We start from the raw sequence: 25224 nt of genomic DNA on the forward strand, positions 1-25224 counted from the left end.
GAGAGAGAGAGAGAGAGAGAGAGAGAGAGAGAGAGAGAATAATAATAATAATATATGCCTACAATTAAATTCCCCTGCTAGATACAAAACAAGCGGGTGCAGCCACTCACTGTCAGTGCTGGTAGAGAAGTTGCTGCCCCAGTCTGCCACGTTGCTGAAGTTGGTCATTGGGAACATCACATTGGCAGTCTTTCCATCCAGGACACCGATGCGGGACCTGTCCACACCCACGTCCAGCAGCTGCCCGAGGTGTCTATCAAGAGAGAGAGAACGCACAATTACTATTCTGCTGTACAAATTTTTTCTTTACCAAAAGGAAGCAAGTCAAGGCCAATGGAATAATAAAAACAAATAAAATATGATACGTATGTTTAACCCCTAGACTGTGGATATCCTACAAGAAGACATCACCAAGCTACAGGAATGGAACAAAAAGTGGCTGCTACAATTCAATGAGGAAAAATGTAAAGTCATGCACCTTGGGAGGGGATATCCAGCATACCAATACCACATGGGAAACACTCCACTATCCACCACAGAGGCAGAGGAAGACCTGAGAGCATATATTACCAGGCTACCAGTGAAAGCCAAATCTGTGCCAATCGCAGCGGATGGGTTAAGAAAAGTGTATAAAAATCAACTGTCAAATGAACTTTCATGGTAGAGGAATCCAGGAGTGGGTGTGGTGGGAGGAACATTTATTTTGTTAAAGGGAGTGTACAGATAGAAGGAATATGAAGCGTCTTATGCTGAGAGCTGTGACCACCACCTATGAGTGTTATAGCTATGGACAGGTAAACTTGCTTACTATGGACATGTATGCTACCTCAAGACATAATTTTTCTATTGCCAAAGGTGTTTGATGAAATATATAAAGCTAAATATTACTCTTGGTTTCATTTAAGTCTAGTATTGGGGTTAACCTGGTAGCAGCGAGGATCATGCGAGAAAAATGAGAAAAAATCACCCCTCGCACAAACCATTTCATAATATATATCAAAGCATTTGTAATCAGATTATGTATCATCTATTTTGGGGGATTTATATCATGGCACAAATTTGGCCCGTCGCTGCTACCGGGTTAAGGTACACTAATGCCTTGAATTTTCACACTAATAGAATTACATAGAATTACCCAAAGCAATGAAGTAAATGTGGTGATAAATTCTGGTAGATGGAAGAGAAAAAACTAAGTACTGTAAGTGCCTTGACTGTATAAAACTGCGAATGTCTTACACAAGATGGCTTACAGGCCAGACCTACTGGATCAAGAAGTCAATTGTGAACCCTTTCTTGCCATCTCTTGAGGTGGTCACAATGTAGGACGGAAGGTGAAGTTTTGAAGGAAAAGACAGTTGAAAAAATGTCACACCTTTGGGAAGAACAGGGAGGAGTGGAGTACTCATTCTTTGTGGTCACAGTCCCTCTGCATCCCCATCTAACCTTTCATACTTCTAGTTCTACACAACCAACATATCATATCCACAAGAGACTTCCCTAAACTACAAAACCACCCATGCAGCCAAGAGATCAGGGAGGCACACGGCAGGTACTCACGCCATATAGTCACGTTCCTTCTTTATCTCCGTCTCGCCGCCCTCACGGCTGTACACCACCAGCAGGTCCACCTTGTTCTCACACATGACCTTGTTTGAATAGTCTGCGCACCTGTCAAACTCTGAGTAATCATAGCTGTCTGAAAGGGAGGAAGGACAAAAAGAGATGCAATAATATCTCAAGCTAGCAATGTTGATACTGTTCCTATCTATTATTGCTATTTTTATGTCAAGTTCTCTTTTGAATTTGTAACTGCATGTCTCCACCCCTCCTGTGGCCTTCCTGTACAAGACTTTCTATTCAACACAAGCTCTTACTTTGAAGGAATGAACCCAATCTATCATGCAGCATTTCTATTTACTTCTAGGTTCTGTAGCAAATGTGGTCTTTATAATCAAATTACATGATGTGGTAAGCAACCTAAGCCTGGACTCAAGGGGTGCTGAGCTGCCTTTATCCAAGTACAGGCTCCCCAAGTCAGAAAATATAAATAAATGCTGTAATATAATGTGCACTGAGATACCAAACCAGAATCAAGGTATATAGAGGGGTCAGAAAAGGTTAAGAAATACTAATATTCTCCAGGTCCAATGCAATTCTCACCAACAAAGTTGATGAACTGAGTCCATGAGTTGGTAAGGGCTCTCTGAAAGGCATTCTCAATGTCCAAAAATTGGTCCTTGTTCTGACTGATCAGTTCTTTGATGGACGCAATCTTGGCCGAGTACGCATACATGAAGTGCAGGGCCTGAAAGAAAAGTTTGCTTTAATTAAGAAACTGGAAAAGTTATGACGGATTTACAGTTTGTTTGATATTTGATATTCAATGAACTGCTATTTAGCAAAAACAATATATATCAAGGCATGTCAACATACCAAATATGTTTTATAAATAGGTTTGATATTTTGTTATATTTCCTACCATTCAAGTTGATATTTAATAAAATAGTTTAAATATCTTTTTTTTTAAGATTATGGACTACAGTAAACAATAGCTTTAGTATATATCAGATACAGCATCGTATATGCCTATTAATACCATACCTTAGACACAATACAGAGGAAGGAAAGATGTTCCAGAGTTTACCAATGAAGGAATCAAACAATGAGAACACTGGTTAACTCTTGCATTAGAAAGTTGACAGCATAGGAATAAGCTTAAGCAGGACAGGCATAGTTAAAAGTTTAGAACTGCAGTTACCATGAGAACTGCACTCACTAAAATATAGAAGACAAGCATGAAGATGCTTCATTAGCTACCTGTTCTTTAATAACTGTCCGGTCCAAGCTCTTGAAAGCCTCCAGTCTGTTGCAAGCCTTGTAGTCTGGGTAGCCAGGCAGGCCATGCTCACTGTAGTACATCCTCAGGGCATCAGACAGACTCAGCTGATTGCTACTGGACTCCCTCAACACCTTCTGGATCAGCAGACCTGCACAAGACAATCATGTTACTCAAGTGATTCCATCCTTCCCTTCAGTTTGTTGTGGCCTAACCTATTATTGCATATATAATTATCCCACAATTTTCCAGTGGGTAATGTTCCCAAGACACTGATGAAAGGACAAAATCCCCCAAAGAGTGTTGCCCCTTCCTGAGGGCCTATACACCCATGCTGACCCATAAAACATGGCACAAAACAAGCCACTCAGGACCACAAAGATATAAACATGTGTGTGAGTTACAGCTACTGGGTGAGACAGAAGCACCCAGGGTCCCCCACTCACTGCATCCCCCACATGCACAGACGACACCTGGAGGTTACATAATCCATGGATGGGGAGGGAAGATTTCAAATAACTGATTCCCCAGAGCACTTGCTGAAGCACTCACTTAGTATGTTAAGTCACCTGCACACAGTCTACCTGAGCACTGGTCAGGTGGGGTCACTCACTGTCAATGCCAGCAAATACTTCAGCACGGGTCAGGTAGGGAATGGTGAGGCCGTAGTTCTGCTCCAGCGTGAAGACCTTGGGAGCAGCGGTGCTGTTGGCAAACATTCCCGAAGGCCCGAGGTAAGAACTGGCGCTGGCGACCGCTGCCAAATAACCAATCATGGCAGACTGGCCAATGTCACCTATGGAGAGACCCAGACACAAGGTATAGTTTTTCGCAGTACAGATTATTATTTACTTACTGAAAAAAAGTGTAGGCAACGAACAAGTGAGTTTTAGGAAAGGGAGGGGTTGCGTAGATCAAATATTTACACTGAAAATCTTATTTGAAAAGTACCTAGAGAAGGATGGGAAGCTGTTTGCTGTTTTCATGGACCCAGAGAAGGCATATGACTGGGTTGAAAGGAAGGGTTTATGGGATGTTCTTAGGATATATGGTGTGAGAGACTGTTTGCTCGAGGGGATCAGATCCTTCTATGAGGATGTGAGTGCCCCTGTGCACGTGAATGGTGAGTTGAGTGAGAGCTTTGGTGTTAGTGTGGGTGTGAGACAGGGGTGTGTGATGTCACCATGGCTTTTTAGCTCCTAAAGGACTGGAGGCAGCTATAGCCACTTTACCGGGCGAGGACTGGAGGCGGTTATAACACCCTTGCTGTTTTTACACCAAATTTAGCTACATTTTGCTAATTTTTGTGCTAGGTCCAAGGCTGAAAGTGAGAGGTACAAAGGAGTCATTGGTGGCAGATCATATAGTATATATTGATGGCAGAGAATGAGGGGATGCTGCAAAGGATAGTGGATGAGTTTGACAGGGTGTGTAAGAGGACAGAGCCAAGAGTGAATGCTGGAAAGAATAAGGTTATGGTATTTGAGAGGGCAAGAGAGCAGACCATTAATTTTGCAAAGCCCTACAGAGTCATAGCAGAGAGCACAACGAAGTGTAGGATAAGACGGGGGGAAAAGAGAATGGAGGAGGTGACTGAGTTTAAATATTTTGGGACAGTTTTAAGTAAGCATGGAAGTATGGAAGGTGAGAATGAAAGAGACTGAATTATTGAAGAGAGAGTATGAGGGAAGGTTTGAGGGAGGGCGTGTCAGGGGAAGACCACCTGTGAAGTGGATCAATAGGATGAGTGAGTATTGGAGCGAGAGAGTTGGAAGCAGCAGGATTGAGTGCTGAGAGGGAGTGCCAGAACAGGGAGAGATGGAGACACTTGCCGTGGCCACCCCCTGGAGGGAAGTTTCCATGAAGGAACAGGGCGTCGGAGATATAGATAGATAAATATAAAAGATATTTTTTGCAGTACAGGACAGTCCATGGGTAAAACAAAAATAAAATAAAAAATGCCCAGATCAACAGGAAGTTGGGCAGAACAGGGATAAGATTAAGAAAATTGTGTGGCAGCAAGGCTGAAGGAAGGGTGGGAGCATCCCCTTACTAAATTCAGAGGAGCAGTTTGAATGAAAACAATAGTAAAAGAGCAAAAGATGCCACACGACAGCAGACTTTAAATGGTCAAGACAGTCAGTTATAGGAGTGGAGTTGATGAGACAAATAATTTTGACTTCTCCATCTAAAGAGCTGTGTGAGTGGAACTGCCAACACAGAGAATACAAACTTTAGTGTTATTTCCTGGATTATTTCCTCCTTATGCCATGAAGCAGGAAATGGATACAAATACACTGAAGGTCTCACTGGCTACCCACCTGCCAGCGTTGCGGCGTGCAGCGGCATCACCCGCTTTTGCAACATTTCATCAGGCATGAAGTCAAGGCCCTGTGAATTGTACATCGAGTCGATGGTAAGCCCCAGGGAGGTGTCCCTCACCATGATGCCTGTTGAGCGAGAGGTCAATGTAGCTGCCACATACAGAACTAATCCATTTTCATCAGACATAGAAATTTGATTATTTTTTTGAGTAGCCAGCCAGGATAGTACAGCTGAATAGTTATGAGCTCTTTCCAAACTTAATCAGCCCTTTTAAATTTCAATAAAACATTAAAACACATTTAAAAAGAAAGCTATATATTTTGACCCTTTAATACACACTGAATTCAGTACCAAAGAGATCACATTGAAATTGCAAGCAAACCCCAGTATACACATACACTACATCTCCAAGATATCATCGCCCTTCCGATGTTTTCGTTGTCTCACGAGGCCGGGTTGTACAACAGAATTTTGAACTCTGATCCTTGAGTAGATCAGTTTTAGGCATGCCATTCAACTCTACCTGCATCAGCCACTCCTCTACTCACCTGCCAGAAGGGTTCCTGCTGCCACTGGGCCAGACGACGTCCAGATGACTCCGTTCTCCATGGGGTGAGTGGCTGGCTGCATGTTTGAGGGCAGGCTGTAGCGGGTCCCTGCCTGCACCTCCCTGCAAAAAGCAGTCAAGGTCAGTTACATAAAAACTTCAAAATCAACAATGAACTCACCTCACCCATGCATCAAGGGGGAAATGTTTTATCTCAAAATATCCCATTAAAATTTTCATTCATTCTATGGTTATGTTAGACTGAGATAGTTAAGGTTTCATAAATCATTTTATTTAGTGATTTATTCGTATTTTTCACTGAGCAAGAAAAGTGCAGAGGTTTGAGATCATAATTGAATGATTATACCTCAAAAAGTTCACTGAAGGAATTCCTTGACCACCAAAAGGAGATGAAAGTGAGAAGATACAGGAAGACTCCAGCTGCAATACTTACACGCTAAGATCTACGGACTATACTTATGTAAAAGTCTAATTATTGAACTTTTTTAAGACCAAATCTAAGGGATGCAGTTACTGGATTCTGCCTTTCTAGGTCGATAAATTTATTCTTCTGTTGAATGGCTGATACCTTTTGGGAGGTCATATTACAAGAGATCAACTTTTACATACGTTCATTATTCATTAGGCAAGATTGCGCAGATAATTCTGAAGCCTGTTTGCACATTGTGGAGGAAAACACTGCATCATTTCATGCATTTTCTTTTCATGGATAGGCTGCAAATGGGTCAGCAGCTGCCACCACAAAATAAAGTCACACAACATCTGAACCAATATGAAGGAAAAGCAAATAGCAATCTCAGCCTCCTGCCACCACTCAGCCGCCAAAGGTTCAGTAGAGGAATGAAGATGAAAGATGAGTTTTGTGATTGCTGTGAAATGCACTGCTTCATGATAGCAAGGATGATTAAAAAAAAAGGGAAAAAAACATTGCAAATAAGAAAAAATCATAACATCAATGTTTTATGAACTAACAACTTCTTACAGTCTTTTCAGTTATATATATAATTACATGCTCACTATTACCTTAAAGGAAAATGATATAAAAGCACGAGTAGACAAAAAATCAGTTCAAATACGTAAAAAGGAAAATGTTACCGAGGAGTAAGCGATCCCCACAAGCTTTACAACTTACATTTTCTGTACTACTGACTTTTGCTCACTAAACAGTAGCAGTGAAGCTAGCGAATTCCTGAAAAATAGAAATTTATATATGAAAAATTATTACTAAATAGATGATCTGAAGTGCAAGGGAGAGTAATAGGTTACTAATGTATTGGCACCAGGTTACCAATTTGGTGGTGACAGGTTACTACTAAATCATAGGTTAGGAACTAATCTTGTGGCAATGTTTTTTTCAACAAAGGAAGCAGCTCAAGGACGAAACAGAAACAGAAAGAAAAAGCTCACAAAGGACTCCTCCCACAGAAAAGATAAGAGTAATTCCAAAAATATGGTCAGATTCGATTGGAGAAGTGTCTTGATACTCCCCTCTGGAAAGTGTTGAAGTCATGGAAAGGAAGAAATATAGATGGAGGTCTCTTCCCAATTTTAATATTTTTACGGCACAGGAGGCAATCAAGAGAAAAGAAAATAAATAAATAAATGGAATAAGCCAGCAAAATTGCTGCTCCTCAAAGGTGGAGTGGAGAGATCTAAATTGAATGTTCAAAACCAGTTGGAGAGATATCTTGATACTCTCCTCATGAATCATTTAAGTCATAGGAAAAAGGAAACACTAATGAAGGAAGCCTGTTTCTGAGTGTACCAGTGGAAGGAAGGAAAGAATGAAGATAAAGGTTAACTCTTGCATAAGGAATTTAGACAGCCCAAGGGTGAGCAGGAGTAAAAAGTAGTGTTCAGTGAGGCCACAGGAGGAGTGGTGGAGGCATGCAGTTAGTTCAGAGGAGGAGGGTTAGTTTGGGGAGGTGGTGGATGAGTGGTTAGCATACAGGCACAGCATCCAGGATGCGGGTTCACGTCCTGCCCTCCGCCACAAGTTGGGATTTTTCTGTCACTGCTGAGTGGCTTAAGATGACCCACATGCATTCCCAAAGACCACCTATCAACCCAGACTCTAGATTCTCTCTCTAAAAGGGAGGCTCAAAGATGAGCTCTCAGGGGCAGCATGAGCCAAGTAAGATGGTGCCACTATAAACACTCGCCTGCACCACAACAGGCTGGGGCTGACCATCAAGCCCCACACACACACACACACACACACACACACACACACACACAAAAAAAAAAAAAAAAAAAAAAAGCAGTTGGCATGAAAATATCAATAAAAAAGGAAATGGAAGCAACAATGCTGCTGAATTTAAGGGGTTTAATAGTGTAAGAGAAGGTGAGCTGATGAGACAAAAGGCCTTTGACACTACTCTGTTCAGAAGAGCAGTGTAGATGAAGCCCCACTAATAAGAGGCAAACTTCATGCATGGGCAGACAAGGTTCTCATATATATACAGCTAAAATCAATATGGAGGAAAAGAATTGGTGATGATACAAACAACAAAAAAGAATCTTGTTTAGCTTAAGCAATTTCCTATAAAAAACACTGAGGTCCCCATGGCTCTCCACTATAGCATGGAGCCATGCACTGACTGACCCCCTCTCATAGGTCTGGCCCCAGCCCAGCTCCAGTACCCACCTTCGTCTCCGATAGGCTGAGTTCTCCCACACATAGTCAAGGCCACCATGGGGGTAGAGGTCCACACCGTGCGACAGCATGAAGTGCAGTGAACACTGTAAGAAATCAAAGCTGTGGGTTACAACAGGGTCTCAAAAGAATAACAGCCTCTTCTCAGCGGGGTCAACTTTTTCCTGTCTTGCAGTCTTTGCAGAACCACATTAAAAACATATATAACCTGAGGGACAGAAACCTAACCCCCTCAAATAAAGGGTACAGGTGAGGGATTTCACATCTACTCTCAAAATATCATTTGTGCCTTCATCTTAGAGTTAAGGGATGAAATACATGTACAGTTTTGGTCTTCCCACCATGCAAAGGACATTGCTGAATTAGAAGGTGTTCAAAGTCAGGCAATAAAAATGATTTCTTCCTTGCACAACAAACCTTATGACGAAGGGCTTCTCAACTCTTAACATGTTTTCTCTTGAGATCCGTCACCTCCGAGCAATACTGACTGAATGTTTTAAAACACTTAATGGTTTTACGAATGTGGACAAATCCAAATTGTTTTAGATCGACGACACATTCCGAACGAGAAATAATGGCACAAAACTTAAGTGTAAACAAAGATATTCAGACCACACCAAATTTTTCTTCATCAGCATTGTAGCGTGAGGATGGAATAAACTCCCGCCTTCAGTGATCCACTGCAGTACAATTAATTAATTTAAAAACAAGCTCGACCAACACTTTTTTCAACTTGATATTCACTAAAAGTAGAAATGCAAAGTATTGGTGGCATTAAATTTAATTTGATTTCACTTCAATTCAAGGACAGACCACCTAGTCTGGACCATAGGGTCTGTGTGGTCTGAATATCTATGTAAATTTGACAAAAATATTGAGGTAAGAGTCATATACAGTATCACAGCAACCACTATAACTAAAATTTGCCTGCACCACCTGACCTTTGCTCTGTTGTCTAAATGCAATAAATAGAAATACACGCCTCGATGTATCCCCCAAACCATATTTCAAGAAATTAATATTTCCAAACAAGTTGTTTACCTTGGAAAGCAAAACAACAGTATATTGTATGAGCACAAAGTACTTCACTTGGCAAGTGTGTTCTTCACAGTGAGATGCGTGGACTTCTGGAATAAACCCCATAGTTATGAGGGTTCTTTGAGTGCTACTTTGTCCTTGTTGTCTACCACATTCATCTGTGGTTTTACAATGATAATGTTTGGGAATCAAAGCCGAGTCCTTTGGTGCCTTAACGTGTGGTTATTTACAATCCCTACGTGTATATTCCCTTCTGAGCAGCAAACACAGATGTTTCCATTAATGATCACTCACGGATACCACGGCCGAACTGTTTTTCTGTGGCACCAGCTCAACATTACCTGCATGCCGCTCTCCATAACGAGCAGGGGGCATCATCTCAAATAACTGACCCTGACCTGACCCAATGCAACCCAACCCGATCTGCACAAGAACGTGAACACACCTGGTCACCTAGCAATGATAACTTGTACGCAGAATACTGGCAAGTCAACAAAGGTCAGAGTATTTGAATTTTATGAGCCGTCTTGACAAACTAATACCTTGCATTCAGCCCTGCAAGACCTGCTGGTGTTACACTGAGGTCTTGGACGTCAGGCGCCGACGCCCCACAGTCTGGGTCCCCCATCAAGTGTTTACTCCCCCTTGGGTGTTCCACTGGGTCGCTTCTCTTCACGTTCCCCAAGCCTGGGTGCCAAGGGCCAGCCACTGCTCGTGTGGTGTGTCCATGACTCGCAGTGCCCACAGGGTGCCGTGGACCCGTGAGCCCCGTGGGTGCCATGCCGGCCCGTCAGGCGCCAGCTGCTGCTCCCTAGTCCCACGTGCCTTCTTCTTCTTCTTCTTTTGACCTGTATCGCTTCTTAGGTCCTCCGGCCTCCTCTCGGTCCACTCTTCTTATTCACTTACTTTCCTTTTCAATAGTACGTAACTTTCCAGTTTTCTGATTGTTGCTGAAATCACTTATTTTCACTTCTTGAAGCATTCGTGGCCTTTTATCCCAGCCCTGCGCCGCGAGGGTTTGTTGGTTGACTGTTTGGGCTCGCCTCAGAGACGCGAATATTTCATTAGTCCAAAGTCTATATATACTCGCAGTGGTTCTTCACCTCTTCAGAGGCGCTGAACCACTATTACGAAGACCTCCGCACAGTAGCTGAACCCCTCAAGTATATATATATATATATATATATATATATATATATATATATATATATATATATATATATATATATATATATAGATATATATATATATATATATATATATATATGTGGAAGAAAAGTTGCTTCAAAATTCAAGTGTATATTAATTTTGGATGATACAAATAATAGATTCCATTTTAATCCATAAAAGTATTAAAGAAAATTTGCTGAAAATTCGATTGCAAAATTGCAATATCTTTCGGGAGGGTCTTCGCCGAACCCCTGAGACTGGCTCGCCGAACCCAGGTTAAGAACCAATGATATTATAGACTTTGATTTTAGTCCTTCACGGCTAAAAACGCGCACACGTACAGGATAGCGGGTTATGTTGGACCACCTCATGCACTGCCAGAGGGCCACTGAATTATAATCGTTAACATTTACTATTACGAGTTTAACCTAATATTTCCCGCTCAACCTACCTACCGGTAGCTCCTAATTTTTCCGTAACCTTAACATTCAATGGCCTTCCGGCAGCCCGTTCAAAGCCTATTCTACATACAAAGATATACCCTAGAAATGTGTTCATCGAGGCAGGACTCCGATGTGTTGCCTGAAATCCCCCTTCACCGACGCCGGGGATCGAACCCGTGTCCTGCGACATGGGAAAAGCCACTCTTTAACATGTCTGCCAAAGAGGTGCCGCCATTGCAGAGTGAGTTATGGGAGGCCCTCCCATCAGGCGGGTCAGGGAATACACTGATATACGTGGTGGGAAGTTGGGAACTCTCCTCCACACGTCAATGGGGTTCTCTTAACACCGATAGATGGACACAAATGTCTTGATGAGTTGACGGCACGGAGCCTGTCATGCATGCAGACGTGAAGATGGAAAATTGAAGCGTTGTCTTGCGTGGTTAATTGTTGTTGTTGATTTGTCCTCCTTGGGGAGGGCACGGGCTGGCCAGCCCGTCAGAGGATGTCGTCAGTTTTCAGTTTATCGAGGAGGTGGGCGTGGTTAATTGGATAAATGCTCCAGAGAGAGAGAGAGAGAGAGAGAGAGAGAGAGAGAGAGAGAGAGAGAGAGAGAGATTGTTACCTCTTCTCTTGGTTCGTAGGTGGAGTCTGGTACGATCTGGTCCATGGTGATAAGAGACCAGACCATTTCTTGTTTGTGCACTTCGTTGATGTCATTGGGAGACCAGGGGTTGGCGTTGGAGATGCTGGCGAACGTTATGCCGTTGATGCAGTATCTATGAGATAAAATACATGAAATTATTAATAGACCTTTTACTGTTTGCATTTCACTTTACCATTCATAGGTTCCACTCCCTCGTCTCGTCCCCCAACACATAACTCCCCCCCATGGTCCTAAGCAGACACAGGAAAACTAGCTCAAAAGCGCGCTGCGGCTATAACAATGCTTTTCTCAGAGGAATCGGCCGTGGAGGATTCGAAGAGGAACACTGGCCGCCCAGGAATGCTTTGGCACCAAGTCCAGGTCGTTATGCCCATTGATTCAGATCAGTCCACCAGTTATTCAGGAGCAGGACTGCCGAGAATGGCGAACCGGTAATGTTGCTGCCCCTTCCTCACGCAAAAATCCTGGCATCGGGCCCCCAAAACTCTTTTCCCGGACCCGCGCTTGGATGGTATATGTAGCCTATTATGCCTAGGGGCTATTTTTTTCTGAGACAAGGACGGTTACCATGCATAAAATTATTTGTTAGGTCACATTAACCCGGTAGCAGCGATGGGCCAAATTTGTGGCTTTACCGTGTAGCAGGGACGGGCCGCATTTTTGCCATGATATAAACCCCCCAAAATAGATGATGCATAAACTGATCACAAATGCGTTGATATATATTTTGAAATGGTTTGCGTGAGTGATGATTTTTTTCTCATTTTTCTCTCTTAGAGGGGCCTTTAAGAAACATGATCCCTGCAGCTACCAGGTTAAACAGTGATATGCATGTACTTTAGATTTTGCCAGTAGTGTTTTCAAGTTCAAGCTCCTCCCGCCCCCACACACACAAATGTAAACTATTAATAAACCACATTAGAACGTAATATGTATTCATTATAACCACGAAAAATGTGCTACCACGTACCTGTGGATGAGTGCCTCTGCCACGGCGTCGGGATTCATGTAGGTGCTCCTTTCCTCAAACTTCTCCACCAGGGAAACCAGGTTGTGGAGAGAGAGGGGCATGCGCTCCCCCAAGTCATCGAGGCCATTTTGGAAACACAGGCTACGCTTGAAGTTGATATCCCACGCACCTGTCATAGGGGAATGCTGGTTAACCGTTTGGGAGTTCGATTCCTTGGGTCCTTTCCTCCCCTCTGGTCAGCCACACAGTCCCAACACCTATCCCTTCCTCTCATATGTTAGCTATTTAAGAGTTCCTTCTGTATTGCTTGTCGATGAGAGTCAAGTTTTGCTCATAGGGGTAGGAAGGCTTGCTCTCATTATTATAGGCCAGCACCCACATTATTGGTAACACTGTACAAATTCATGTCCCAAAAGGAGACTTAGGGAGAAGCTAATAAACATATTGGGTACACGTATATGAGTGAGTCAGATGTTATAATGTGTTAAAGTTTCAAATGGAGGATGAAAATAGATAAGGATGCTGAGGGCGGAGGTTAAATATCTAATACTCAGAATCTTGTGTAGGCTGACGGGCCCCTTGAAGACCCCTTAGTGCCTTGAATGTCCTGGAGCAGAGAAATATAAGGCAGCAAGAGACGAAAGGAAAGATGAAGGGGGTGACGGTTGAAACGCCAGAAGTTTCCTCTTTACTACACTCCCACACGACCTCTGCGTGTAACGAAACACACGAGAAATTAATCCAGATAAGGAAAGGTCTGCCGAACCCGCGACCAGCGAGACGGGAGAGCCACGCCTTAACCGGTCGGCCAAAGAGGTACTCCCCCCATCAGGCAGGTCGCTGCACTACACGCTCAGGGTGGCAGGGTGGTAGCAGAGTGGCAGGGCAGCAGGGGACAGAGGGGGAAATGAAGGGGGTGCCGAGCAGGGTGGTAGGGTGACACAGAGAGGCAGGGCAGCAATGGACAGAGGGGGAAATGAAGGGGGTGCCGTGCAGGGTGGTAGGGTGACACAGAGAGGCAGGGCAGCAGGGGACAGAGGGGGAAATGAAGGGGGTGCCGAGCAGTGTGGTAGGGTGACACAGAGAGGCAGGGCAGCAGGGGACAGAGGGGGAAATGAAGGGGGTGCAGGGTGGTAGGGTGACACAGAGGCAGGGCAGCAGGGGACAGAGGGGAAATGAAGGGGTGCCGTGCAGGGTGGTAGGGTGACACAGAGAGGCAGGGCAGCAGGGGCAGAGGGGAAATGAAGGGGTGCCGAGCAGGGTGGTAGGGTGACACAGAGAGGCAGGGCAGCAGGGGACAGAGGGGGAAATGAAGGGGGTGCCGTGCAGGGTGGTAGGGTGACACAGAGAGGCAGGGCAGCAGGGGACAGAGGGGGAAATGAAGGGGGTGCCGTGCAGGGTGGTAGGGTGACACAGAGAGGCAGGGCAGCAGGGGACAGAGGGGGAAATGAAGGGGGTGCCGAGCAGGGTGGTAGGGTGACACAGAGAGGCAGGGCAGCAGGGGACAGAGGGGGAAATGAAGGGGGTGCCGAGCAGGGTGGTAGGGTGACACAGAGAGGCAGGGCAGCAGGGGACAGAGGGGGAAATGAAGGGGGTGCCGAGCAGGGTGGTAGGGTGACACAGAGAGGCAGGGCAGCAGGGGACAGAGGGGGAAATGAAGGGGGTGCCGAGCAGGGTGGTAGGGTGATACAGAGAGGCAGGGCAGCAGGGGACAGAGGGGGAAATGAAGGGGGTCCCGAGCAGGGTGGTAGGGTGACACAGAGAGGCAGGGCAGCAGGGGACAGAGGGGGAAATGAAGGGGGTGCCAAGCAGGGTGGTAGGGTGCCGTGAAGGTCTCACCTGTGAGTGCCAGATGGCCCAGCAGTACCAGCAGCAACGTCGACAAACGCATCTCCTGAAAGTATGACAGGCACTTAGCTGGTGGTGGTGGTAGTGGTGTGTGTGTGTGTGTGTGTGTGTGTGTGTGTTGGGGCGTGTGCCGTCATATGCTGTATTAGGTGAAACACACGGTCTGGGAGATTTCCTTTCGTCATGTTTAGCGAGAGAAAGTTCGCATTATTACCATATTAAAGACGTCCGTTTGTGTGTGTGTGTTTTTTTCTTAGCCTTCTAAATAAATAAAATAAAAACCGATAAAAAATTAATGAGTGGGCGAGTGTGATAATAACCAGATGATGGTGTAAAGGTGCACCCAATTAAGACCTTACCTAATTACTATCGTGTTCGTGAGTGGCACATCGAGGGTTCGTAATAGTAGTAGTAGTAATAGTAGTAGAAGTGGTAGTAGTAGTAGCAATAATAGTAGTAGTAGTAGTAGTAGTAGTAGTAGTAGTAGTAGCAATAATAGTAGTAGTTGTAGTAGTAGTAGTAGTAGTAGTAGAAATAGTAAGGGGGGTTGAGGATGACGGAGGTAATGGTCGTCGTAATCGTGGGAGCACCGAAGCGCGTATCAGATAAGAAAGATAAGAACGACAGCACCGGTGACACACACACACACACACACACACACACACACACACACACACGTCTTCAACTAATAAATCAAATTCAATCAGAGGGCAATTATATAACAGGACTTGACTCCATGGGCCTACTACTACTACTACTACCAGCCTACTACTACTACTACTATAATACTTTCTTTTAATAGACATTCCGAACAAGCGAAAAAAGCATGGCGATTCCTAGCAAGCAAATCATAAAGCTCAGGTGTTGCTCTTTTTGCAGGAACTCGACACTCCGTTGTTCGGGCTGAATATTTATTTATAGCGATGAAGCAGCTGTTTTTCCTCCACTCAGGCAGTCTCTCGGTGTGGTGTCATATGCTGGCCCACTATTATGAATTGTCCCACCCTGATCTGCGCTGAAGGTAGGGGCTCCGTTTTTGCTTGGTGCTCTCGATAAGTGGTGGCATCCTGCTCGAATCCGCCTCCTGACTTAGCATTACGAAATCTGTACCGGCATTTTTTTTTTTTTGAGGTAGAGACATCCAAGGGTTCAACAATCGATATGAAACGCTGTGTGTGTGTGTGTATGTGTGTGTGTGTGTGTGTGTGTGTGTGTGTGTGTGTGTGTGTGTGTGTGTGTGTGTGTAGTTATTTCTGTCTGTCCTGTGTGTGTGTGTGTGTGTGTGTGTGTGTGTGTGTGTGTGTGTGTGTGTGTGTGTGTGTGTGTGTGTGTGTGTAGTTATTTCTGTCTGTCCTGTGTGTGTGTGTGTGTGTGTGTGTGTGTGTGTGTGTGTGTGTGTGTGTGTGTGTGTGTGCGCGCGTCGTTATTTATGTTTCTCTGTCTGTCTATATGTCTGTATGTCTCTTCAAGTGCATGTCTGTCTATCTTTGTCTTCCTGCCTGTCTGTCTGTGTCTGTCGCCTGTCTGTCTGTGTCTGTCTCTGTGTCTGTCTGTCTGTCTGTCTGTCTGTGTCTGTCTATCTTTGTCTTTCTGCCTGTCTGTCTGTCTGTGTCTGTCGCCTGTCTGTCTGTGTCTGTCTCTGTCTGTCTGTGTCTGTCGCCTGTCTGCATTCATGGAGAGAGAGAGAGAGAGAGAGAGAGAGAGAGAGAGAGAGAGAGAGAGAGAGAGAGAGAGAGAGAGAGAGAGAGAGAGAGAGAGAGCAATTAAACAAACAACAAAGAAAAGAAAACGGAGGAAAGAAAGATCGAGGCGTCCCACAGAGAGAGAGAGAGAGAGAGAGAGAGAGAGAGAGAGAGAGAGAGAGAGAGAGAGAGAGAGAGAGAGAGTGGCCCAGACGACACTACCGCGACTCCTGGAGGTGGTGCAGACCGCCCCTCCTCCACGCTGATCGCACACTGCTATACTCCCCCCTGTAGGGAGTAGGGTGTGTGATGTGACCCGACCAGCCACCAGGGTGGCCCTGACACTCCCCCAGCGGCGGGCCGTTGCCCGCTCATCAACATATATGTACACATTTACAATATGTAAGATGTAAAAATAAAGAAAGAAAGAAAACGTTCACCCTTAAAGAATCACCAAGCGCATCGGCCCACCTGTTTGAAAAGACTCTCGTAAATGTTGCTGGGATTTCCATGACCTGTTTTGCCTTCCTAGTTGTAGCTTCACACGACTTCTGCATCATGAACGGGAAAATCACCCATGAAAACCCAGTCAATATTCTCTGTGACCTTGGGAAATAGTCGTATTGGGAGCCGGGCGATACGTTTGAGAATATAGACCGTTTTTTAAAATATCCGTGTGTGTGTGTGTGTGTGTGTGTGTGTGTGTGTGTGTGTATCTACATTTATCCAACTTTTCCTTAAAGCTTTGTACACTCCTCGTCAATACTATATCCTCACTTAGTCTGTTCCAAACCTCTATATTTATTTGCGGGAAGCTATATTTCTTTTTGTCTCTCAAGCATCTTCCCTTCCTCATTTTTTTTTTTTCGTGTGTGTGTGTGTGTGTGTGTGTGTGTGTGTGTGTGTGAATAACAATGAAGTTAGTCAGTGATAACAAATTCACTATAATCAAGCTTATCTCCACGATATCGACACCACACCACCACCACCATCACCACCGCCAGCGCTTCCTCCACCACCTCCACTTCCACCACTACCTCCACCCTCCACTCCCTATTTCCTTTTTCTTCTTTTCTTTTATTTCTTACTTCTTTTATCTTTTCCCTCTTTCCAACCTTCTTTCTCCGTGGTCTTCCTTTCTTTTACAGCCACACCGATCGCAACCACCACCACCACCACCACCGTTTCATAATCCACAACAGTAATTTCAACACCCCTCATACATCACCGCCACCACCACAGATAATGTCCTTCATCACCACCTCCACCAGCACCATCAATTCCACTCCCCTTGCACCAGAACAATACTTACGTCTTCTTTCCAGCACACGTCTTGAAGGTGTGACACTCGCCACTTCGGACGCCACCAAGCTCACTATACCGCAATGTCACGGCCAACAGCGCACTACACTATACCCCACCCAAACGTATGGACTACCTGGTCCAGGCCTGGTGTGGGACTGGGGCCACGTGCGAAGTCTCCTGCGCGCGCACCAGAGTGACTGCCCCAGTTGCCCTTGCGCAGAACACCTCATCGCTTTTCTGCTACATATGACAACCCCCATTCATACACTCGCTACTACTACTACTACTACAACTACTACTACTACTACTACTACTACTAATAATAATAATAATAATAATAATAATAATAATAATAATAATAATAATAATAATAATACGTGCTCCTTTCCTTCCTTCCTTCCTTCCTATAATTTTGTCATCCACATTCTGGTTTCCTCCCTCTGATGTCATTAATCAAGTTAGGCATGCGTTCATTCCTTCATTTCTTCCTTCATTCATTCGTCTCTCTCTCTCTCTCTCTCTCTCTCTCTCTCTCTCTCTCTCTCTCTCTCTCTCTCTCTCTTGCTTCCATTTATAACTGCTTTCATTCTTTCCTTTCCTCACGTATTTTCTTCCTCCGGCTCAACATTTCCGCTTATGAATTTCCCTTCCCTCTGTCTTTTTACTTTAATTAAGCTCATCCCTAGGCGGCCAAACATCCTCATCAAAGAGCTAAGCGTTATCTCCTCTTTTTCATCTGCTGCTTCACCGGTAATCTCGGTATTTCCTCGCCCTGTGACATCTCTGTTAGGTGGGAAGTCTCAAGATGTCTCTATGGGCACAGTTTATGATCCTATTGGTATCTTCTATACTCTTTATATACGTAGTAATAGCGTGTTGAGAGAAGCATATTATCTATCATTTGGCGTTTCTCTCAGTTCGCCTCCATTCACTAAAGAAGAATCATTGTAAAGTGTCATATGCAGAAAAGATTTTTACAATTCCATGCACTCAGCTTTTCCCTTCGTCTCCCAGCCGCAGTATATACCTTCTTATCTGCACTGTATATGTTTAGATTCCACCCGAGTGAGCTGCAGTAGGCGTGGATCCAAATAAGTGGACCAGGATCCTACTCGATGAAATTAGCTGGCCACTTTAGCGGAGCGTCTGAGTTACCACACTTTACTACCCCATCCCCCTCCTCCTTCCCTCCCTCCTCCTGTACCCTCTTCTATACCTATACTCTCTGTTGAGTCACACGCCCTCCACCGTCTCTGTAGCTACACACACACACACACACACACACACACACACACACACACACTGAATGGAATCGTGTGTCAGAACTAAACACAAATTCAAGGCATTACATGATACGGAAAATATACGGAACATACTCAATTCTGTAGCTACGAAAACACACACACACACACACACACACACACACACACACACAGTACGGTACTACGAGCTCTGTGCTCTTTCCGTAGGGGAATGGCTGGCCGTCTCGAGAGGGACCCGCAGCAGACCAAAAGGTGAATTACACACACACACACACACACACACACACACTCTAACGATGAAATAAAAGCAAAAAAAGAGGCATATTTACCGAGAGTAGGATCGTCAGTGTGCACTCACAAGAACAAGACGAGGAACTGGTGATAACAACCCAACGTCGAGGCAAGGCGTTCTCTTATCTCGCCCACCTGGCAGAGAGACGCACGGCTATTGGCTGGCGAGGCGGAGCTGTTGCCTTATATTTTATCATATCGTATACGTGGCCCGGGTGGAGCGCTGGGGCTGAGTGCGATCATACTTCGAAGGCCCCAAAATCAGACCGGAATTAACGCAAGGCTTTACACATTACGGTGACCCGGATGCGTGGCGGGCTAGGGGCGAGGGCGGGGGAGAGCGAGTGTCCACAATCGCTATCAGCCGCCTCTGCATGAGCTCTGTCCGCTGATGTCTGTCCTTTTTCGAGTACGTGAGACACCTGCGCTTGAGTGACGGACTGAATTAATGAAGATATTAAGCACGGTCACGATTACTGCCGACACACACACACGCACGCACATATCACGTATTACAACACACACACACACACACACACACACAAACATATACTTATATAATATGTCTCAAATTCACTGTACTTAAATATGCATAGTTAAAAAGATGAAATATGATAAAATGCGGAACATGAAAGCTTGACTTAATCCCATAATGATACGAATAGATAAGAACACACACACACACACACACACACACACACACACACACACACAGCATGTAATGTAATGTCAATAAGAGTCATGTTAATAAACCGGAAGAGAATCAACGCAGCTATAAGGAGATTTAAGGTAAAGGAAAAAAATGAATGACCAGGAACCGCGAAAAATTAGTCGCGTATGTGATAAGACGATAATGAATCACCGGAAAAAGCGTAGATATTCATGGGAAAACACACAAGCTGATACTGAACATAAAAATAGCATTGCGTTGATTGGATGAACATAATTATCTTTGAGGAAGCGTTAGTGTCCAGAGTATACGATCTGCCCTGGAATACGAAACTGTGAATTGGTTACCACAAAACAGATTTTTTTTTTTTTTTTTTTTTTTTTTTTTACGTCGCGGCCTATAGCGCCGGTAGGCTTTTTCCCGGTGGGGCCTGATGATCGGCCCAAGGCTTCTTCCCGGTGGGTCCTGATGGTCGGTCTTTTACGGTAAAGGGAGAAACTTAGGGGCAAAAATAAATGGGAAAAAGCCCGCTAATCACTGCTTTGCTCCTATAGAAGAAACTATAGATGTGTGGCCAAAAGTAGTTTAGTAGTTTTTTCCCCTTTTTTTTTATTTGTCTTCGATGTAAAAGTTAAAAAAAAAATGGAGGCAGGATAACACGAGCATAACTTACATTCTATAAACCACACCCAAGGATATACAAGCAGGGAAATGCGTATTCAAGAGGCTCACCCTTCCCCAGCCTTGCCTTCCTTCCTTCCTGCTCTTCGGATACCACGCGGCCAACACCTTCCCCTGACAGACACCGCCAAATATCACCAACCTAACTCTATATATCCATGCGACACTCTCCCTCACCGACCCGCCCTCAAGCAGATACAAGTGTCTTACCCCTTCTTCGTCCTGCCTTCCTTCCTTGCTCTTCGGAAACCGCACGTACAGCACCTTCCGCTTCCTTGACGAACAGGTACTCTTTGACAGACACCGCCAGACACCGCCCGCTGCCTGCCCGCTAAACCCTTTCCGTGCGTCACTCCATCACTGACTCACCCCCCAAAAATGCCACACTAATAGTTATTATCGCGCCTGGGCACGGCTTGGGCAGCGCTGGGAGTGATAAAGGCGATAGGAAAACTAATAACACTTCTACAATTACCACCACTAATTGTATCACACACATGCATATATAAAAGAAAAAGATAAATGAAAAAATAATACGTGTTGATAATGACAATAATGATGATAGTAATGCTAACAATACACTGTGCAGGCGCTGGATTCCTCTCAATGACTCATAAAAGAAAAGTAATTCTTGAACAATTTCCGTTATGTCGCTCCAGGTATCGGAAGGAGGAAAACTATCACACAAATGAATGTGCAGCGGACAAGGGACAGGGAGAGCGGGAGGACTGGGGACAAAGGGACGGGGGATCACAGAGGAACAGGGGAAGTGGGGAGGGGGGCCAGAGAGGGAGGGTGGGGGGGGCAACATCCTGGAGTGTGAGGGAGATCTTCTAGACTTTTCGTGACATACCAAATGGTGTTGCAATTTAATTTTTAACACACACACACACACACACACACACACACACACACACACACACACACACTATAAAATTAGATTCAATGTTTAATCCTATTTTTTCATTGCTTCTAAAAAATGTCAACTTCTGCTTTGCTCTTCGGGGACCGCGTTTTACAGGCCTGTTTCTTGCATCGTTCATTTAGCCCCTGGTCTGTCTCCCTTACCGGTAAAACAAAGAAGGCGAACCACAAATGGGTGAGGAGAGAGATTATGTCACAGGAACAAGACACCCTCTCCAGGACTCGTCTGCTGCCGCCCCGTGTCAGTGCCAAGTCATATCCCGGCTAGCAGACCTCTCGACACACACAAACTGAATATTTACACCAGCAAACATCTGGCACTTCCCTGAGGCTTTTCCCCGCGTCTATCCCAGTCCGTGAAAGTGTTATTGTTCGGCATCTTCATCCCCTCACCACAGTCCCTCCCTCCATCATATTTTCCCTTCCCTGTTAAACAATCTTATGCGTCATCACTAATGTTATGTGTCTGTGTGCGTATGTGTGTGTGTGTGTGTGTGTGTGTGTGTGTGTGCTCAGGTGAGTCATGCATACCTTGGTCCTCGGCGCCTATGTAAAAGTCACGGAGCCGAGCCCACCACGCGGAAAGGGGCGTCGATCCTCCAACCCACACAAGGGGTCTCAACTGGGGTACGTGACTCCTAGGGTCTCGCGCTGCGGAAATCTGCAGTACTCGATGTGTGTCTGAACCAGCTTTGCCAGATTATCGTATTCACCACATTGTATTTATAATTTTTAAGCCTCAAACCCTCTTACCTAAACAAATAACGAAAGAATATTAAAGTTAGCGTTAAAACTGTTATTTATTGATGTTTGTTTGTTTGTTTTTGCTATAGATATCAGTCAGAAACTACGAATATGCAATACGGTGTGTACAATAATTTAGCAACGCTGGTCTGAACGCCTGTTTGACGGCAGTGCTTTGCCTCAGACACACAATAGTACTAAGAGAGGGGCGCACTAGCGGGACTCACTGAGCTTGTCGTCGGATGCCTCGCACTACAAAGCACAGACTGAATGAAAACAGTTACCTATCCTGTATTTATACCTTAAGGGTGTTGCATCAGCGAAAAGACTCCCAGTATTTCTCGACGCTTCCGCCTCCCGCAACATCAATATCCAAACGCCAAAAAGGGGATGAATCGGTTTTTAATGAGTGTTTTTTCACCATAATGGCACAGAAGAAGGGTCAAACAACTACCAGGGTCATAAAACTACCCCCGAGAATGTCCAAAACCCATATGTAGGCCTTGTCAAATGTGTCTGTCTGGCCGTCGAAAAGTAGAACAATACGAAACATTGAGATCTATGATGAGTGTCAAGACTGAGGGTGGGAGTCCCAAGGTCATGCACTTTTCATTACAGTGCATTCAGACCCCCTTCCCTCCCTGCCCTCTTCGTATACCTCTCCTTCCCTCCCTCCACCTTCCTCATTCTCCTCCGTACCCACAACCAAACTTTCCTCCTCCCTCCCTGCCTCCTTCTGCCCTCTTCGTATACCTCTCCTACCCTCCCTCCACCTTCCTCATTCTCCTCCGTTCCCACAAACAAACTTTCGTCCCTCCCTCCACCTTCCTCATTCTCCTCCGTACCCACAAGCAAACTTTCGTCCCCCCTCCCAAGTTCTCTCTTCTCTCCGTCTTCCGCTCCCTACCACTCTCTTGCTCCTCTACGCAAACACACACACACACACACACACACACACCTGCAAAGAAGAGCTGGGCCGAACGTCCGCTTGTCAGTTCCACGAACTCTCTCTCTCTCTCTCTCTCTCTCTCTCTCTCTCTCTCTGCATTGCCTAATTTTGAAATAACAACCGATGAAGTCCTTAAAGCTCTCCATTCACTTAAAACAAATAAAAGTCCTGGACCTGACAAAGTATATCCAACTCTGCTGAAAGAAACAAAGAGCGAAATACTCTCCTCCCTCACAACCGTATTCAATATGTCCTTGCAACAAGGCATCGTCCCTTCAGATTGGAAAAAGGCTAACGTGACACCGATTTTCAAGAAAGGAGACAAAAAAGTACCAGGTAATTACAGGCCCATTAGTCTAACTTCGGTTGTAGGTAAGCTACTTGAGGGCATAATTAGAGACAAAATTGTGAATTACCTTGAAAGCCACTCATTGATTGGGGACTCACAACATGGCTTCCGAAACAAAAGATCCTGCCTATCGAACCTATTAACCTTTTATAACGACCTCTTCACTGTTTATGACGTAACCAAATCACTGGACGTAGTCTATCTTGATTTCCAGAAAGCGTTTGATAAAGTCCCGCATCATAAATTACTTTACAAATTAAAGCAAATAGGTATTGACGGTCAAGTAAACCAATGGATCGCGAATTGGTTGAGCAACAGACAACAAAGAGTAGTGATCGACGGATTTAACTCAGAGTGGGCGCCTGTCACTAGTGGCGTCCCTCAGGCTCGGTCCTTGGCCCAGTGCTCTTCATTATTTACATCAACGACGTGGATGTTGGACTCAATAACCGCATTAGTAAATTTGCAGACGACACAAAGATTGGCAACTCGGTTCTCACTGACGAAGACAGGCAAAGCCTCCAAGAGGATTTGCACAAAATTTCAGCTTGGTCGGATAGATGGGAGATGCCCTTTAACGTAGACAAGTGCCAGGTCCTTCAAGTTGGAACGAGGAATAAGAAGTTCGAATACGAAATGCGCGGCGTTAAACTCAAAAGCGTTCAATGCGTCAAAGACTTGGGGTCAAAATCGCGAAAAACCTCAAATTCTCACAGCAATGCAACGATGCAGCAAATAAAGCTAACAGAATGTTGGGCTTCATTAAAAGAAACTTTGAATTCAAGAATAAAGATGTAATACTCTGCTCTACAACAGTTTAGTCAGACCCCACTTGGTATATGCGGTACAGTTTTGGTCTCCCCTCCATTCAAAGGATATTGCTATATTAGAAGGTGTTCAGCGTCGGGCAACGAACATGATCCCGTCCTTGCGCAACAACTCCTACGAAGAAAGGCTTTCTACCCTTAACATGTTCTCTCTTGAGAAACGTCGCCTCCTAGGAAAACTGATCGAATGTTTTAAAATACTTAATGGTTTCACGAATGTAGACAGATCAACATTGTTTATGATAGATGACACTTTGCGCACGAGGAACAATGGCGTAAAACTCAGATGTAGACAAGTAAATTCAGACTGCACCAAATTTTTCTTCACCAACGTTGTAGTGCGAGAATGGAATAAGCTTCCACCGTCAGTGGTCCAGTGTAACACGATTGACTCCTTCAAAAATAAGCTCGACCGTCACTTCCTTCAACTTAATATCAACTAGAGTAGAAATGCAACGTTTTGGAGTCTTCTGATTAATGTAAAATCACTTAGGTTTAAGGACAGACCACCAAGTCTGGACCATGGGGTCTGTGTGGTCTGATTTTCTATGTAAATCTATGTAAATCTCTCTCTCTCTCTCTCTCTCTCTCTCTCTGAAGTAGAAGAGAAAAAAAGCGACAATTATCTATGTGGTGGTGACAGACCGTGATATCTTCCTGTCCACGGCGTATAATGCTCTCACAAGACCCCACAGTAGTACAAACAAGGAACGGTCGAGGAAATAAGCCGCGTGGGGTAACCATGAAGGACCAGCAACAGTGAGTCAAATTATCGCGCCAAGACCACCATGAACAGATCCCATATTCTCAAAGTTACATTCCGAGGTTTGCACACCCAGATTAAATTAGGCTTCCGTAGAGGTTGTGGGTGTTTCCATGAGTAGCTGCATGAGCCTACTGATAGTGTGACAAGGTTTCTGCACCGTGAATATGAAAAACACTCGTGAGAGCCTGATTAACCCAGTAGCAGCGGCGGGCCAAATTTGTGGCTTTACCGTGGACCAGCGATGGGCCAAATT

General features: G+C 44.8%; 1 protein-coding gene across 7 annotated transcripts in view; it reads right to left on the reverse strand.

The window, feature by feature from the left end:
* LOC126983344 (uncharacterized) overlaps window positions 1-21936 on the reverse strand; it is a 30759-nt gene extending 8823 nt beyond the window's left edge. The window contains exons 1-13 of one of the 7 annotated variants that reach the window (XM_050836063.1): window positions 21868-21936; window positions 14513-14567; window positions 12674-12842; window positions 11662-11815; window positions 8377-8471; window positions 6862-6918; window positions 5710-5831; window positions 5158-5286; window positions 3450-3632; window positions 2818-2987; window positions 2161-2305; window positions 1558-1696; window positions 111-253 (exon numbers count right to left, since the gene is read on the reverse strand). In XM_050836063.1, coding sequence (XP_050692020.1) covers window positions 111-253; window positions 1558-1696; window positions 2161-2305; window positions 2818-2987; window positions 3450-3632; window positions 5158-5286; window positions 5710-5831; window positions 6862-6918; window positions 8377-8471; window positions 11662-11815; window positions 12674-12842; window positions 14513-14564 — 1558 coding nt within the window. In that variant the 5' untranslated portion in view covers window positions 14565-14567; window positions 21868-21936. Of the gene's footprint in view, window positions 1-110; window positions 254-1557; window positions 1697-2160; window positions 2306-2817; window positions 2988-3449; window positions 3633-5157; window positions 5287-5709; window positions 5832-6861; window positions 6919-8376; window positions 8472-9965; window positions 10127-11661; window positions 11816-12673; window positions 12843-14512; window positions 14568-17515; window positions 17655-19099; window positions 19217-20622; window positions 20648-21867 lie in introns of those variants that run through there. The other 6 variants (XM_050836062.1, XM_050836060.1, XM_050836061.1 and 3 more) reach the window with 6 other exon arrangements.
* Window positions 21937-25224: the final 3288 nt, after the last annotated feature.

The sequence above is a fragment of the Eriocheir sinensis genome, chromosome 53 (genome assembly GCF_024679095.1).
Source record: "Eriocheir sinensis breed Jianghai 21 chromosome 53, ASM2467909v1, whole genome shotgun sequence".
NCBI classification, from domain to species: domain Eukaryota; kingdom Metazoa; phylum Arthropoda; class Malacostraca; order Decapoda; family Varunidae; genus Eriocheir; species Eriocheir sinensis.